This window comes from Neolamprologus multifasciatus, chromosome 5 (assembly GCF_963576455.1).
Source record: "Neolamprologus multifasciatus chromosome 5, fNeoMul1.2, whole genome shotgun sequence".
Taxonomy (NCBI): domain Eukaryota; kingdom Metazoa; phylum Chordata; class Actinopteri; order Cichliformes; family Cichlidae; genus Neolamprologus; species Neolamprologus multifasciatus.
Window position 1 is genome coordinate 14,774,075 of NC_140443.1, and position 16,848 is coordinate 14,790,922.

General features: G+C 40.0%; 1 protein-coding gene across 2 annotated transcripts; it reads right to left on the reverse strand.

Annotated features, from left to right (window-relative positions):
- Positions 1 to 32: 32 nt before the first annotated feature.
- Positions 33 to 16,487, reverse strand: appl1 (adaptor protein, phosphotyrosine interaction, PH domain and leucine zipper containing 1). 2 transcript variants are annotated; one of them, XM_085159794.1, is made up of 23 exons: positions 16,281 to 16,487; positions 14,773 to 14,871; positions 14,604 to 14,663; positions 12,477 to 12,548; positions 12,243 to 12,330; positions 11,932 to 11,973; positions 10,636 to 10,694; positions 9,804 to 9,950; positions 8,097 to 8,179; positions 7,832 to 7,993; positions 7,430 to 7,618; positions 7,279 to 7,321; positions 7,150 to 7,206; positions 6,640 to 6,731; positions 6,196 to 6,375; positions 5,817 to 5,869; positions 5,260 to 5,434; positions 5,039 to 5,075; positions 4,798 to 4,938; positions 4,663 to 4,713; positions 4,493 to 4,582; positions 3,780 to 3,915; positions 33 to 3,606 (listed from the first exon to the last, which is right to left on the reverse strand). In XM_085159794.1, the coding sequence occupies exons 1-23, from the start codon at positions 16,332 to 16,334 to the stop codon at positions 3,599 to 3,601; spliced, it is 2,118 nt and encodes a 705-aa protein (XP_085015920.1). In that variant the 5' UTR covers positions 16,335 to 16,487; the 3' UTR covers positions 33 to 3,598. The 2 variants fall into 2 exon arrangements, with proteins under 2 accessions (XP_085015920.1, XP_085015918.1); XM_085159792.1 differs by having other exon boundaries at positions 33 to 3,915.
- Positions 16,488 to 16,848: the final 361 nt, after the last annotated feature.

Consider the following 16,848-nt stretch of genomic DNA (forward strand, 5'->3'; position numbering starts at 1 on the left):
GAAGTGAAAACAAGAGCAGACTGAGTCAGGCGGATGGAGTTAGTGCTTTATTATCACCGTAAAGCCTTTTTTTGTTAATCATGACACGGGAACATCAATCACTGAAACATATTTACAGCTCAACATCAGCGATCCTGTCGTGTTTACTTCGTCTGTAAAGTGCAGCTCTGTCAACACGAGCCTTTCACTTGGTTACAGCAAAAACAAGAAAGCAATATCTCACCCCCACGTGTCCCAAAAAACTAAAATAAAAATAAAATCATCTTCAGTAACTGTTGATTTCGGCTTTTTAGAAACATCTCCACTACTTTAACCTCCCACAAACGGAGAGGTGTGTCTGTGGCCTCTTTCATCTCTACATGAAGAAAATGAAACTTAAATGAGTGAATCACTCTGGAAATGAAATGCAAGTTAATGAATAAATGTGCGATGAACATAAAAGGCCCCAACGTATGCATGCCTGGTAAATATTAAGACATTAGAAGAAACGGACTCAGCAGGCAATGTGAAAGAAGATGGAGTCTGTTTTTTATGACACACAGGTGGTTATTGGTTTTTCAACACTGTATCAGAGGAGCTTAAAGTCTAGTGTTTTTCTTTTATGAAAACAGAAAGCCATGTTCTCTTTTCAGTTTGAGGGAAATTTGTGCTTTCTCCCTTTTATTTATTTATTTATTTATTTAAACAGACCTCCAACTTTGCAAATGTCAGACCAGCAATTCACACCCGGAACGGCCCCGAGAGAGGAGAGAAAAGCATCTTTGGCTCACTGACGTGGCCTTAAATCTTCACGGTTAATTGGTACGAGAGCTTATTAACAAGTGTTACTGTCATGCAAACTCTGCTTTCATTTACATGGGCTCCGACCCTTACAGCACGCTAACACACACATACAAACACTGCATACGAACAGCTTGAAATGCTGGAATACTGGACTGATTATGGCATGATATGGCTTCACTAATAAATACGGAAGAAAAAAAAAGTCAAATTCAGAATTTTTCCAAGTCTGGTTTAAATAGATTTTTTTTCTGGTTTAAATCAAATTTTCATATTTATGTTCATACTGGTTGTGTTTTTGCTGTAAAATCTGTACAAAATTACACTCCAATATTTAACACGAGCAAATACGAGGCTCCTGCATTTTAAGATTGAAATGGGCATCCTCCAAAGATGAAGTCTTTTTAGTGCACAAAACACATTTAATCATGCTGTTGAGGACTGTGGATTTAGCACTTCCTCTATCTTAAGCAGATACCTTTAGTAACCAGTATAATGAGTTCATGTGGCCGTGTTAACGTCATCCCGAGTCACCATGTAAAATTAGCTCCCAGCTGACTTCCTCACACTCAGCTGATTTTTTTTTTAAGTTAAAATAACTTCTTCATATTTAATGAAGCCATGAAAATTTTTACCTTCATTCTACAGACCCTTACAGACCCTTTAAGTAAACTGAAATTTGTGGCTTCTTTAATTAGACTTAAAAATAAAAATAAAAGCAGATTTTTCCTTTAATATTGGCACCTGAAAGTTGATGAAGTGGACCTTAGATCCACCTGGAGCTCAGCTTTGAACCAAAAGGAACAAAAGTAAAGTTGTATTCAGGATAAGTAAAATGACAGGTGTAATTTAAGTGGTCTAAATTTTCTCAGCAGGTAACAATCACAACATAGGTCTCTCATGTCAGGGAGTCAAATCCAAAGGTGTCTGAATACAAAAACTAAAAAAACAAAACAAACAAAACCCCCACCATCCTTCAAACTTTCAACCATCAAATATAAGCACAAAGTGAGCGCAGGTAGTTGAAAGTATGCTGACTTTTTATCTTTAAAAGGCAGTGGTCAAGTCAAACGTACACGTTTTTCTTCTATCTTGTAGTGCCATTTATCAAATAGATCATTTTGGTGTATAATCCATCATTTCTTGAATATAATGTAACTAATGTAAACTCACTTTGTGGTGCTCAAAGCAGCAATCTTCACTGTCAGCGAGCAAAGACCAAATCATGGAAAGACAAGAAAGTCTGAAAACTTACAGGATGAATTTTTCCCTTTGAACCTTTCATTCAGCCGCTGCTTTCAGGTACTATCAGTAAAAGCTCAAGCACACTTAAGGCCAAATATTTTTCATTTTTGCATTTGGTCTATACCAGGGGTGTCAAACATATAATCTAAGGGGCAATATCAGCCCACTGGATGGCTTACGAAATTTGAATTTTTAATCGGGAGGTTTTGAGTTACACATCTCTAAAGTTAATCTATTATTATTATTATTATTATTATCTATTATCTGCTATTCAAACTTTCTGTTTCCAAAGTGCAGCCAATCAGAAGAAAGCTGGCTTTTGTTAGTGGTTTTTGAAAGAGTGAGGCAGGCCCTGTCAGTGGAGGATTAAACCACTGTAGGAGGAATATGCAAGGTAACTAAGTAAGATTAAAGTGATATTTGTGGGAAAAATACACCAAAAACCCCCAAAACAGACAAACAGACCAAAACTGACCATTATTCTCATTAAAGTGTAGCTTTGAATATATTTATAGGTGAGGCATGCCAGAAAAAAAAAACCAATAGCTACAGTGAAACGCTTAATCAAGGTCCAGTATAAGAGAAATACAGATGATTCTGAACCGTGAATCACAACTCAAGTCCAAGATTAAAAACATGGAGCTGCAGTGGACTGTAAGATGTCCCTTTAGTGGGTTGATTTAAACTTCACTTAACAGTTATATTAACATTACTGTCAATTGATCAGCATTAAGGGTCTAACTGTTGTTTACATATGTCTGTTTCCATAAAAAGAAAAATATACTTAATGTTAAAGAATATAAGTTTTCCACCCCTGGTCTAAACAGCGTCTGAACAATCTAGCCACATTCTTCTGCAGCTAAATAACATCTAACAATATTAATAAATTGAACACGCTGTTGGAAAAATCAGCTGGTTAGCAGTTACTAAAAATTAATTTTCTATTGATCAATTAATTGACTAATCAGTGAAGACCTACTGTGATGTGCTGAAATGAAGCCAGTGGAAGGAAGGAAGGAAGGAAGGAAGGAAGGAAGGAAGGAAGGAAGGAATCCTTAAATGACCTTTTCAAAATAAGACTCAGGCTCTCTTTCTATCTTCTATTTGTGTTTCAGATCATCAGCTGACCTCTTTTTTTTTTTTTAAAAATCAACAACACTGATGGAGAAAGTGGATGAGGTGTCCTGTTGCCCTCTGGGACCTTCATCATGGGTAAAGAAACCATCACTTCCTCTCAAAGTGCACTCATGCAAGAGCCGGTACCGACAGACCCAGGTTCAATATTCTTCTCACATTTTGTTTTACGTCTTCCATATTTTTGTTAGCTCTTCTTATAAAATAAACATAAAAACAGAAACTTAGAGGTTAATCTATATTCATGTCTCTTCTTGAAAGTGGAGCCGGTATAAAAGCAGCATTTTTTTTTTCCTTTGTTTGTTTGTTTGTTTTTTTTAACACAGAATAAAACACGAGTCCTGGATGAGGCGTTTCCTCACCTACTTCCCTCCCTTTTACAGTGAGGGTGCGTTAGATTTATCCTCCATTTCAGAGTGACAGGCCTCCATCACAAGCTTCAGAGTCCTGCACAGAGGAAGCACATGTTTTTCAGATCCAGGCAGTCCGGGCGGGCGGATAGGTGGGCGGGTGGTGTTCCCCTCCTCTGATTCCTGAGCTGTGGTCTCGATTTTACCAGCTGGGACTCGCCTGGGAGGTAAAACATGCATCCTCTGAGTGTCGTTAAGCTTCAGACTCACCCTTCTTCTTCCCCTCCTCTCCAGCGTCACTGTCCTCTGACTGGCTGTTGCTAAGCACTAGGAACTGTCCGTCAGAACCAGGCGGGTTGGCCGGGCGACTTGATGCAGCGATCAAGCGGCTCTGCTCCTCCAGATCCTGCAAGTCAGTCAAGAGAAGAAGAGTGAACTTTTTCTTGCGCATGGTGTTGTTTTCAGCATTTGGTGGCAGATGGAGCTTTTAATGGGGCAAGTGTAAGACCTGGACTGAGAATGCGTGGAAAAAGACTTGAATGACCTTCAAAAAAAGCACAGTGAACTATAAAGATGACATCTGACAACCGCCACAGTACCCTTAATTACAAGTTTATGTGGTTTGACGACCAATACAAAAGAACCACTTGAAGGGTAACTCCAAGGGGTAAAGAGTTAAAATTGGCTCCATGGATGCAAACTACAAAGAAAAAAAATGGTGGCTGAGACTTTTGCACAGCAGTGTAAATACATAATGTTTTCATTCATTTAAGTCAGACAAAGCAAAAATGTCTTTAAGTGATAAACCCCAAAGTCCAACAAATTCACAGACTAATCAATTAAAGTGGTGATGATGGGGTCATAACACATGTTTACATTGTATTACAGACTAAAAACACCCCCTGGCTGCTCGGCATACTCTGCACATTCGTTATAACACGGGAATAATGCAAGGTTTGTGTTGAAAGGTAAAAAAAAATCACCTTCTCGATCTGTCTTTGCTTGCTCAGTTCCTCCTTCTGTTTCTCTTTGGCCTTATCCTCCTCCTTTTTCTTCTCCACCGCTTTACGGTCCTGCATCACAAGAGCAACAATAAGAAAACGAGCGTAAACATCCACAGCAACACATGAATGACCCCCGGTTACAGTCTCACCATCTCCGAGTGCAAGGCAATCTGCTTGGCCAGACCGATGCTGTCACAGATCTGAAAAGCATAAAGAAGACAGACGATCAGACAGAAAGAAGGATGTGTTACACCGCCAGCCAAACAGATAAACGGACACACAACCTTCTCTCCATCGTTGTTGGATTCAAAGATGTAGCACATGGCTCGGCTGTCGCTCCGCCCGCTCGCCGACTGCAGAACAAAACCAAACAGCCTCTTGTTGTCCTGATGGGACAAACACTGCACCACAGTGGAGAGAGGGAACTGCAGCAAGACACAGCGGGATGCCAGTTAGCAAAGACAAAAGTGACACAACTCAAATCTTAGAAACAAGACAAAACTGGAGAAACTGCGGTCACCGTACCCTGAGTCGCGTCACTTGTGTCTGAGGATCAATTAGCCTGAAAAATAAAAGACCTATTTTAATATAAGAGGATAATTGCCATTTATTTCAAGCTGGCATTTTATTTTATCTTTTGTTGAATGTGGTTCCTGTGGCTCATGCTTGCTTTGCAAAAAGAAGTTAGTCACACAACAAACATCGGCTTCATCCAACACGCTCATAATGATCACTGCAGTTCCTACTTGAGGCAGTCGCAGGTGACCAGCAGGTGGGACTCGGTCATCCTGAAGATGTTGTGGATGGCTCTGGCAGCCAGGATCTGCCTCATGGTCTCAGAGATGACATCCACTGACTCGGCAGTCTTCACCTCCATGGAGCCCAGGAAGCGAACGATAAAGAGCTGGTGGAGGATCGAGTCTACGCAGCACAAAAACCAGAAAAAAACAAAACATACTTCATGTATGGCTGTGGTTCCACTCGAGTTGCGTAAAAGCTGATTCTTTGGTGGTTTAAATGTACTTTTCTAATAATTAAATCACTTTAAATTATTTTAAACTGGTTGTAATTATGGATAATAATGGAAATAATAAAACCCATTATAATCTAAATAAATATGCAGTTTAAACCTTTTTTCTACATGAGTTATTATCCTGAATACAATCTTGTCAGAATCCCAGTTATAACATTAACATGACCTCTGCATAGTCGTAAATGTCATTTAGAAGATAAAGACGTATGTAAATAAATAAATAAATGAATGAATATTGATAAAATAGTCGAGACAGACAGACATGAGTACCTTCACTGTCTTCTGCTGTGCTCTCTCCTGACTCCCCAAATGGATTACTTCTCCTGCAGAGAAGCACATAAACACACAAAACAGTCATATTTTCATAGCTTCAGATATATCTGTCTTCACATTATTAGTTTAGTTAGCTTGCTTTTTGTTCTGTCATTGCATGCTTCACAGACCATGTAAACAGTAGATATAGGCAGAGCTGCTTGAACTCTAATGTTCACAAGCACTGTCTGCAGCACATGCAGCACACAACCTTCAAATCTGAGCAGATGGTGCTGCGCAGTCAGGCGGTATCGCCACGTTATGATGCCGGCTAGTTTGTGAAACACATGCTGGAAAGTTAAACAGTGATTCATCATTTTCCCTGACAGACACGTACCTGCTGGACTGCGGTGCTGTTTTGCTTTGTCCTGAGTTCTCCTCACTGACGGGGGAAATTATGTCAAACTGGATGGGTGTTTCTGGGGCAACCAGTGCATCCAGTGAGAGCACAGAAAGAGCAGGCGATGGCTCGGAGCCCACGGAGCTGATGCTGCTCGCTCGACCCGTTCGCCCCTTACTGGATGGGAGACAAAGAGAGAGAGCGAGAGAGGGAGAGAAAGAGGATGATGACAAGGCTCCGTAATGAAATCTGGACCACCTGCGGCCCTACTTCAACAAATCATGGAAGCCGACAGCAGGTTGTGAGGGTGTTGGTAATCATTACTCTTACCTAAACCTAATTTTGAAAAAATCTGAACCCTCAAACAGAGAGGACAGGTAGAAATACCCAGTCTAAAACTCAAACTAGTTTGACAACCCACTCACCCACACACACTCCTACCTGGTGGGTCTCATGCTCTCGTGTCTCTGCTGAAAGGACGGTGATGGTGTCACGGCTTCAAGAGCGGATTGGTTCACTCTGGCTGCAAGCTCCTGCCAACAAGAAGTAACTAGGAATTACTGTGATCATCTGGTTTCTAATAGAGAGGTTTTTGCTTCTGTACGTGCCAAGCTACTGTGATTTATTATTGAAGCCTGCTTGAAGTCTAGAAATTGTGCATTGGTGTACTGTCGCACAATTACAAAAACCTTGTGGGAAGACAGATATTAGATCAGATCTTCATTACCAGTACCTTGTGCCAAATAGTCAAATCAAAGTAGTTTCCTCAGAAAATCTATAATCTCCCATGCAAAGAGTTTAAGGTCTTCTGCACTATCTCACAATATTGATGCTGATATTTTACAACACATACTTCCTTGGCTAGACTACAACTAAAATAGCTGCCAAAGGTATACGACAGTGAACGGTAAGCAACATGAAAGTCGATAGAAGAAGGAAGCAGACACAAACCTCTGCATTTTCACTCAGGTAGATCCTCCTTGAGATGTTGTTGATGGTGGAGATCCACTATTGGAGAGAGACAACATCAGAAAACAGCAGCAAACTCAAAGGAGGCTTCATAAAGTTAGAGTATTTTACCTCCTCGCATTCCTTCCTGCTCTCCGCCTGCAGCGTCACCACTCTGACATAATAAAGAGAAGAAAATTATTTTTATTTTAACCTAAGAATTACAAAAAAGGGACGGGGCTGGGCACATATGAGAAGAGAAATATAAAAAAGGACCTCTCACTTTTTCCCATCAAAGGAAGTGACCTGAAAGCAGAATCGGCGGTCGTCACAGTCAACGGCCATGACGGAGGAGTTGTCAAGGTCTGTGACCAGCCCGCCCGCCACCTCTCCCCGGCCCTGTTGCATCAGGTTTCCACCCTGTGTAAAGAAGTACTGTCGCTCCCAGGATGATGACACTAGCCCAGTCTTACTGTGAGATAGCAAAGACACAAAAAGGATTTCACAGTGTTTACAGTCAGGGATCAAACCACCAACCTTCCAATTAGCAGATGACCCCCTTTACCTCCTGAGCTACAGTCACCCCAATAAGAGATGCACAATGTAAACACTGTTCTGGGTCTGTAGGTGAAACAGGATTAAAGCTCACTAAGAAATAAAACACTGAAGTCGTCCTGTGGCTTACTTCCGGATGTACAGGTAGCCCTGCTTCCTGGTCAGGTTGCGACACACAGGTGAGTGGGTGGGGTCGGGGTCACATGGTGCATAAAGGGCATCACAAGCCCTCTCCATCTCCTGGATGGTCTGTTGCATCTGCCCCACCTCCTCCTCCATTTCCCGGCGTACACTATACATACATTCACATGTTCATTGTCACTCATTGCTAAAATCTTCATGTCTCCATGTGTCTCCACAATTAATTAACAGTTTGGGGATGAAGGAGTTCTTACTTCTGGACACTGGTTCCTATAGTTCCCAGGAACTCTTCCCACTGCTGGGTGAGATTTTCTGACCCCAGCTTAAAGAAACTGATCTGAGGAGAACAAAAACAGGTTGGTCACTTCAGAGCTGACTTCAAATAAATGTGACTCGTCTAACAGTCACTTTCCTTTGCACTGTAGCAGTCTGAGGTTTCTCTCTGCTACCAGTGAGCAGTTTATGTTGTGTTCTGAGGGACTCACATGTAGTTATCTGATATCAAATTTTCCAAAGCTGTAAGACCGTTCAATGAATATTTGATGACAAATTGTAGCATTGCATGATTAAAGCTACAAAGAAATATTAATCTTACAGCATCTATTTTGCTATGACTGTTTACAAAACGGGGGGCAGCACAGTGGTTAGCACTATTGCCTCACAGCAAGAAGGTGCTGAGTTCAATTCCACCATGAGGCTGCGGTCTTTCTTTGTGAAGTTTGCATGTTCTCCCCGTGTGATGTGAGTGTGAATGGTCTATGTGACCTGTCCAGGGTGTACCATGCCTCTTGCCCTAAGACAGCTGAGAAGCGGCAGAGAATGGATGGACGTTTACAAAATGCAGCAAAAACTAGCTTCTACAATGATTTCAGCAGGACTTAAATACCACACTATCCCATATTCAAAACATTCACAGTTTTCTGCATCTTTTCACACTGTTTTGGTATTAAATCTCCTTTGCAGAAACTCTGTCTCCCCCTTCTGGCAGTAAAGGCAAACCATGTTTGTTCTTGCCCTCATTCACCGGCTGTGGATGACATCAGTTTTCAGAATTCCTAACTGAGTGAAGTTACCTGGAAGTGTGTGTGTGGTCACCACAATAAGAGCTCACCTCTTAGTGCTTCCTTTGTTACCTCCTTTAGCAAAGGATACACTGAACCATTCTTCGTGAAAATTAAGGAAACAAAATGAGTACCTATGCCACATGTAAAATGCACTTTCTTTTAGTCCATATTTGGGGCATTTTAGTTTAAGACCCACATCAACAACATCCACCATCAGATTAAAAAGTCTGACTCTAAGAGCACCACAATCTTTTCCTTTTCTTTAAATTTTCCTTCACATCCTTCTCTGAGCTCAAAGTGTTTTCCATCGAGTTTCTTTCCTGTTATAAACTATTCTTGGATGCTTCCCACGTGTTTTAGACTACTTGACCTTTGTTGCTACAGGTCCTCCCCTATTCAAGCCTGATTACAATGTGTCAGTGCGCATGTGTGTGTGAATATCACCTGACATGAAACTGTGTGCTCCAAAATACACAGCCTGCACTGATAGTGCAAAAACTTCAATGAAATCAAACTTAATTTATTCACATAAAAGTTCAGCAGTCAGGCTTAAAATGTCTGTCAGAATTGTTTTGCAGGATTACCAAAGAATTTCAAAGCTGTTTCCAAAATTCCCAGAATCAAGCAGGGGGATTAACATTTTGCCAAGTTAAAGATTTGATGTGTATTTCACACTGTTCAGGCTTTTTGTGGGGGGAAAGAATTTCAGACCTGAGTCAGATATGGAATCCAGTTAACGTTTGGTTAAGACCTAATGTTGGATTTTTGAGGTGCACTAGTCCCATCTCTCTCTCATCACCCCAACCGGTTGCAGCAGATGGCTGCCCCTTCCTGAGCCTGATTTTCCTGAAGTTTATATATGTGAACTGAATTACTCTGCAGTAAAGGCGTGCACACCTGTGCCTGCATGTATCCCAGCAGTGGCTCCAGCAGAGCTGTCTTCTTCTTGTACTGCAGAGTGTTCAGTGAGCAGAAGTAGTGCATCATTGTCTGGTGTTGTTTCTTGCGGGAGGTGTAGACATCCTCCACCACCTCTGCCCGTAACTGCAAAACAAGAGACTCTTATTTCAGTAAAAAGCAAGATAACATTATTCACTCGCATAATATCATTTGGTCTTGATAATCATCTAGGAAGCTGCTGCTTTCAGGAATGTGAAACTTGATGAGAGACTTTTTAAAACAACCCAACCCCATCTATCATTGCAGCTGCATTTCCACACAGTCATCACTTCCTGTAAGTTTAATAAAAATACTACTGAGGAGTTTTTGCTGTTGTTTTTTTTTTTTAAATACAGCAGATTCTGTAAAATTATTTTTATAGAAACCAAAATAGAGACCAAAAATGACAGATTTGCTGGTATGACCAAAAATTACTAATTTAATGAATAAACTTCAGTGATTTGGAAGTTTGAGGGAAAACAGAGGAAGCATTTAGGTCTTTCAGTTCCAAGTTCATACCAATATGTCTTTTTGAAAAAGCACAATGAGTGTGCTGAACATGCAAAATATGAAAATTATCCACAGACTCCTGCAGCTGTATTTAAATCATAAAAGCAGCTTCTTCTTATCAGCTTCTATCCATCTAACTGTGGATGTTTTTACAGTTAAATAGAAAACTTTCCAGACTATGATTTACCATTTACGGATATGTAAAATAAAACCATTACCACGAAAGTCAATGTATAGTTTGAGGTATGAAGTCATGAATGGTAAACCTAAAAGCTGTTACCTTGTCGTTCTCCCTCCTTTTGGATAAGCGACTGTATCTGTTAATCGCCACGTCGTGATCTGCACACAGAGACACAGAAAAGATTTTTAATAGTAAAATATATCTTGCCCTCTTAATAGTTAGAAAACCTGAAACTGCCTGAAATGCACACTAAAAATACCTAAACAAACTAAATTTCACAATTGCAAGTAATTTAGCTTCTATCTGTATCATTTCAATAATTTTTCTTTTATATATGGGCCTAAAATTTAAGATCCAAAGTTAAGTATTTACTAGATCACAAAAGATTTAAATGAAAGCTGAGATGAAAGCACTCTGATATACAGAGTTCAACTGCTGCAGTGTTGTTTGGGGAGTGATAACACGAGATATATCCATAGTTAAGGACAGACATGAAGGTTTACTACATAATAGTATTGTTTAATTATATACAAAATATCTGACTGACTGAAAACCAGTATGAAAAACTGGGGAATTTCTGTGAAGTAGGATAAAAACTTAATCTCATGTGTCGGCAACTTTTTTCCCCTCCAGAGGGCCATACTGCCAAGATCAAATGGAAACATGGTTAGAGGTTAAATGAAACTACTAAATGTTAAATGAACATTTATATAAGTCTTGTCAACTGTATGATATGAACTGCTGCATTGCCTGAATTAAACAGCAGTAAAGTCTCACTGCAGTGACTGCCCAAGAAATATACTTCCTCTTACGCTAATTTTCAAACACTGTGGGTCAGAAACAGATGGCTTTATATTGCTCATGTGTGATTTATCTAGACATAAAGTATATGTCGTATAAAAGTACTGAACCACACCTCTAAATGTTTGAATTCAGGAATTTTCTGTCCAATTTCCACAGATGTATAAAATCAAACTGTTTTATAAACATTTGTGAAAGAATGGGTCATTCTAAAGAGCTCACTGCTATTTGAGCATAGCAGTTTAATAGGAGCCACCTTGGCAACAAGTCAGGTTATGAAATTTCTTCCGTCCTAGATATGCTATTATCAGCTGTAAGTGGTATTATTACAAACAGGAAGTGTTTAAACCACAGCAAATTCGTCACAATGTGGCAGACCACATAAAGTTACAGAGCGAGGTCGGCATGTGCTAAAAGGTAGAGCACGTAAAAGTCCCAATCACTCTGCAGAGATCCCAAACTTCTTTGTTATTAATATCAGCACAAAACCTGCCAGAGGCTTCATGGGAAGGGCCTTCATGACTGGAGGTGCAATGCACGCGTAATGTGTAGGCAATAAAGTGCACTGACTGTAGTTTATGAGGTACAGCTTACCATCACTGGCTATTTGGAAGACTTCTTTAAGAGTAAGGATCTCTGGAGAGACAAAAAAAAACTCACATTAGAGAGCAAAGTGCATCTGTTTATGTAGCAAGGGCTGCTGCTTCAGATTAATTCTACTACCATAAATATTAAATATTAATATTGAAAGTAAACAACTAACATAGCAATGCAGAAAATAATTTACAATATGTGTCACTGTTGATGGCAAAATAAAATTAGTAAACTGAAAATTGGCATTATGCATTATTAACGTCTCTAAAACAGTTTCAAAACTGGGTGAAAGAGCTTAAAGTGTTTTCTACCCTTCAGGTCTCGCTCTTTAAACTGAGTGATGGGGAACATCATAGCATCAGCAAGCTGGGTGGACAAGACAGCATGACAGGAGCTGAGCTAGAAAGAGGAAGAGAAGGAGGAAGTTAAAATCCTAACCATGAATCAGATGAACAAACACAAATATAACACTAGTTTTTCTTATTCTTTTTATTCTGCACCAAATTTGCCTGTTTGGGACATCAAAACATGCAAACCTAACTCACTTCATCGATGACTTTTGCAAACTGTTGCAGAGTAGAACTCATCACCTCATCATCACCCCCGAGAGGAAAACGCTGCAAACAACAGCAACAATAAGGAAACATTACACAGCTAAAATTAACACATAGATTTCTGGATGTTATTAAAACCGCTAATATTTTCTATTATGGTAAAGAAAAAATCTGAATAATGCTGATCCAAAGCTGTTTCTAAATTTCACAGAGGTGTGGTAAAGGCAGATGTGTGTGAAGTAACAGATAAGAGGCTCGTTGTTACAGTATTACGGTTAGGGTGATAAGTATAATGGATGGTATTACAAGGCTGACATTTAGTATTTTATTGCCCTTTTTTAAGGGTCTATTGGTATAACGAAGATAGGCTTTTATAACAGCAAGGCTCTTATTATACTGTGTGGCCTGTGGCTTGTGTGATAAGACTGGGAAGCCACACCAAGCAGTACCAAAACCTGCAGTTCTCCCAATTGACCACTTAAAGCTAGCTCCAAAAATGTTTTTCAGAACAGTGACTTCCAAAAAAGCAGAGCATTCTTAGGGAAATGGGGGTAGCTTAAAAGAAATCTCACAAGTGAAATTACGGCAGAATTAAGAAAACTTTTAGAAAACTCAAATCAACTCAAGAGACGAGATTCTGAGACCGCCCAAGTGGAAACCTTTCGCCACTTGCCTACAACCTAGAAATTCTGTCCATAAAAATTATGAAAAGAATCAGTGACAAAGGGCAGCCCTGGCAGAGTCCAACGCCCACCAGGAACGAGTGTGACTTATTGCTGGCTATGCGGACCAAGCTCTTGCAACGGTTGTATAAGGATCGAATGGCCTGTAGCAGTGGGCCAGACAGCTTCTGGAGTATTTTGAATTGCATGAATCCTCCTTAATTTCCAAAAATCTGTCAAATAGTGAGGCACCGCTGGGAACTAAAAACAGTCCAAATTCTTTCAACTCTCAAACGATTCTCCAGAGAAGTGACTCCAATTAGGGCTGTGCGATATGACCAAAATCTCATATGCCGATATAAGAATTCTATTGTCCCGATAACGATATAAATCACAAAAATGTAACATTTCCTGTAAATTCTGTGAATCTCGGGCAGCTCGACTTGCGGGAAGTGTTTCCAGTTGCGCATCATGTAGCTGGAGTCGAGTGTTTTAACCGATGCATGAAACTATACATTTTTAGACATAAGTTGTAAAGGCCGCCGTTTTCTTTGTGAGTATTTATTACACGGCGTGCTGCGGGGAAAAGCCTCTTCTAACGTTTGAGTCTAAGGTTTATTTTTTAGCACCTGGCAGCTCTTTTTTAATTCTCATCTGTAAATAATCTGCTCTTTCACGTGATTCAGTTTATTTTGAAAAGTCTCAACAGGATCTTGAGCTTTTTTGTGAAAGGTTTATGTGGAACATAAACAAGCGGACACGCGATGCTGTTACTGTCGTTGCTGCTAACGACAACGCATAAAAACAGGCGCTTGTCCGTCAGTAGTGTGGTTATATAAAATATAAGAAAAAGAGAGAACTTTAAGAAATGAATATAGCCACTACAGTGACCATCAAAACGATGAAAAAATATTGCCTTAAACAGTTTATTTTGCGACACCACGAAACAAACGATATGAAACGATAGACGTTTTTATATCGTCATCCGATATATATCGTTATATCGAACAGCCCTAACTCCAATTATTGTCTAATGTTGATTTTTATCCTTACTACCAGTTGTCTTCTATGCTTTGTATGGTGAGTTTGGGTTTTAAAAAGGCGCTCACAAATAAAATTTATTATTATATAACAGGATTGATGAAGTTTAGCCAAGTTACAAGTTAATAGTGAGGTATCTCAGCCAAGTCAAACTTCCCCAAGGGAATGTGTGAAACAATCCATGCACAACATAAAGTTAGTCATTTATATATTGCCGGCTGGCTATGAAGAAGTCCTGATCCTAAGCTTAATGTACACACTGAGATCTCAGTTGGTTCAAGGGTGATTCATTTGTGAAGCTTTCAGATATTTAGTGTCCAGCACTTCTTTGTAATAATAATAAAAATAATAAAATAATCTAGTGTTTGAGTGTGTAGACTTGTGCTGCGGTTGGGACAAATATGGCATTTCCTACCTGTTTGTCATATTCTTTCAGCAGTCTGGAGGTCAGGTGTGTTGCAGCACTCAGCTCATTCTGGAAGACAAATCCGCAGCACTAAGAGCTAGACACACACTATCCAAACAGCAGCACATTATTGATGTTGTGTTTATGTGAGTGAGTGTATGTGTGTGTGCATGTGTACCTGTGCATCATAAATCCTCTGCATGGCCTGATACAGTTGTGTGCAGTAGTTGGAGATGGCTGCAGTGTCCTCCTCAAAAACTCCCAACAGAGACCGTGTCTGCAAACAAAAACCATCAAAAACAAACAAACAAACATCATGCAGCTGATTTAATTACATGATCCGTTTATGAAACCATACTCAGCTTACTTGGCCCCAGAAAATTTCCTATGCGAGTGCCAAAAACTTCACCCGCATACATTTCTGCAAATCAAACACCTGCACGCACTACTGCTGCTCTCAAGGTGTGTCTTAACATCCTGCTGGTCCCTGTCTTTTTCAAGGCATTACTCGCTGTGAGAAATAAATCACACTCTCAGGCTGTTTTCCTGAAAGCTGAATGGTTGCAACCTGTTGTGTGATTATCCTGAATGTATTTCACCTTGTTGTAAATCAGATTTTACTGCTGCGGTAACCTGTTTTCTCTCCAGCTCCCACTGTTAAATTACAAATATAACAGAGCTGACACCTAATGTACACAGAGAGAGTTAATAAGAGACAGGAGTGGATGAAGCATAAATCATTAGTTATATAGACTAAAAGATTTTGGAAAGACTCCAGAGTCATACCTGATTCAGCAAATCTGAAAAGTTCCCACCCGACCCTGATAGAGTCAGCTGATTTTTTTCTACTCTATAACTTTAACATATCTAATAAGGTCATGCAAAACTTTATCTTCGTATTATGAATATGTCTGAGTTTCAGTCCATCAGAGTACAGGCATTTGTCAAAATTAGTTTCCCTTATTTTAATGCTCTTATAATTTCTTAGAAACATGAGATAGCCGCATTACATTTTCAGGGTTGAAAAAACAGTTATGCAAATTCTTTTGGCTCTTGCAAATGGTTTTTGTGCTAGAGAGCAGCAAGAATTTTCCTGTGCTTTGAGAGCTGATACTCAGATTATCCTGACTGTTAACGTAAGTAAATCCTGGGTATGTGCAGCTTCAAACCAAGTAAGTTTCTACACTTTGACCACACCTCAATCCGTGATGTCACAGCAGGTGTTATTCCTAAGATTTTCAGGAAACAACATCACTGCTCGAGTTGTTTTTCTGTCCATCTGCAGCAGTGCGGTTGAAGCTTTGGGCACGGTGTGACACCAACAGAAATACAACACTGGTGTTTGACCAGATAACCATTACTGGGGAAGAGGGAGGAATGATTAGCGAAGTGGCTACGGAAGTTGCAGGTTAACCGTTGATTTATGTGCAAACCAGCACTAAATCTGACATTTTAGCATCTGGCAGCTTGGCGAAAGCTTCCACCACCTGATCCATAAAGCAGTCAGTTTATGATCCCACTGCATAGCTGAAGTACCCCGCTTGAGAAGCTGTGGTTAGCTGTGCCGTTAGCGATTAGCACCATTCCGATGGATGTTGGCAAACAGTCTACAAAGACAGTTAGCCTAGCTATAGACGTGGCTAGAATTAGCTTTTAGCTGAAGCCCTCGGGGAGTAGAGCTGTTACCTGCGGGCTGTCCTCCAGCGTCTCCTCTATCGGTAGCTTCTCTATCCCGGGCATAGCTGCTGCAGGCGTGTTGATAATCTCTGAGAAACGCAAGACAAACACACAACAAATCGGTCCGACAACTCCCACTCAGGATTTCTGGGCTACACGGAGTCACAACACCCCAAAACAGCTCCTCCCGGTTCCACATGCCACGCCCTCTACGGGGTTTTGGATTGGATAGAAGAAAATGAAGCCAATGTGATTGGCTTATTTTTTAAAGGAATATTCGCCATTTTGGCTCTAACCATCAGTTCAGTGATACAGGGATAGCGCGTACACGTTAGAGCCGTAATGGCAACTACTTCGGCGAGTTTCCCGTTGAAATATTTTTTAATCTTATTCAGAAATTTACTGACGCCACATTTTGTACAATATTTTAAAAACGCGTTTTTTACGGATAGTATTTTTGTAACAGATATTTAAATTTTGAAATGTTCAACTTTCCAAAATTATTACCACAAACCATATAAAATGACCATGTTTACAAATATAATTGTTTGTTGAGAAATAATGACGATGATGATGA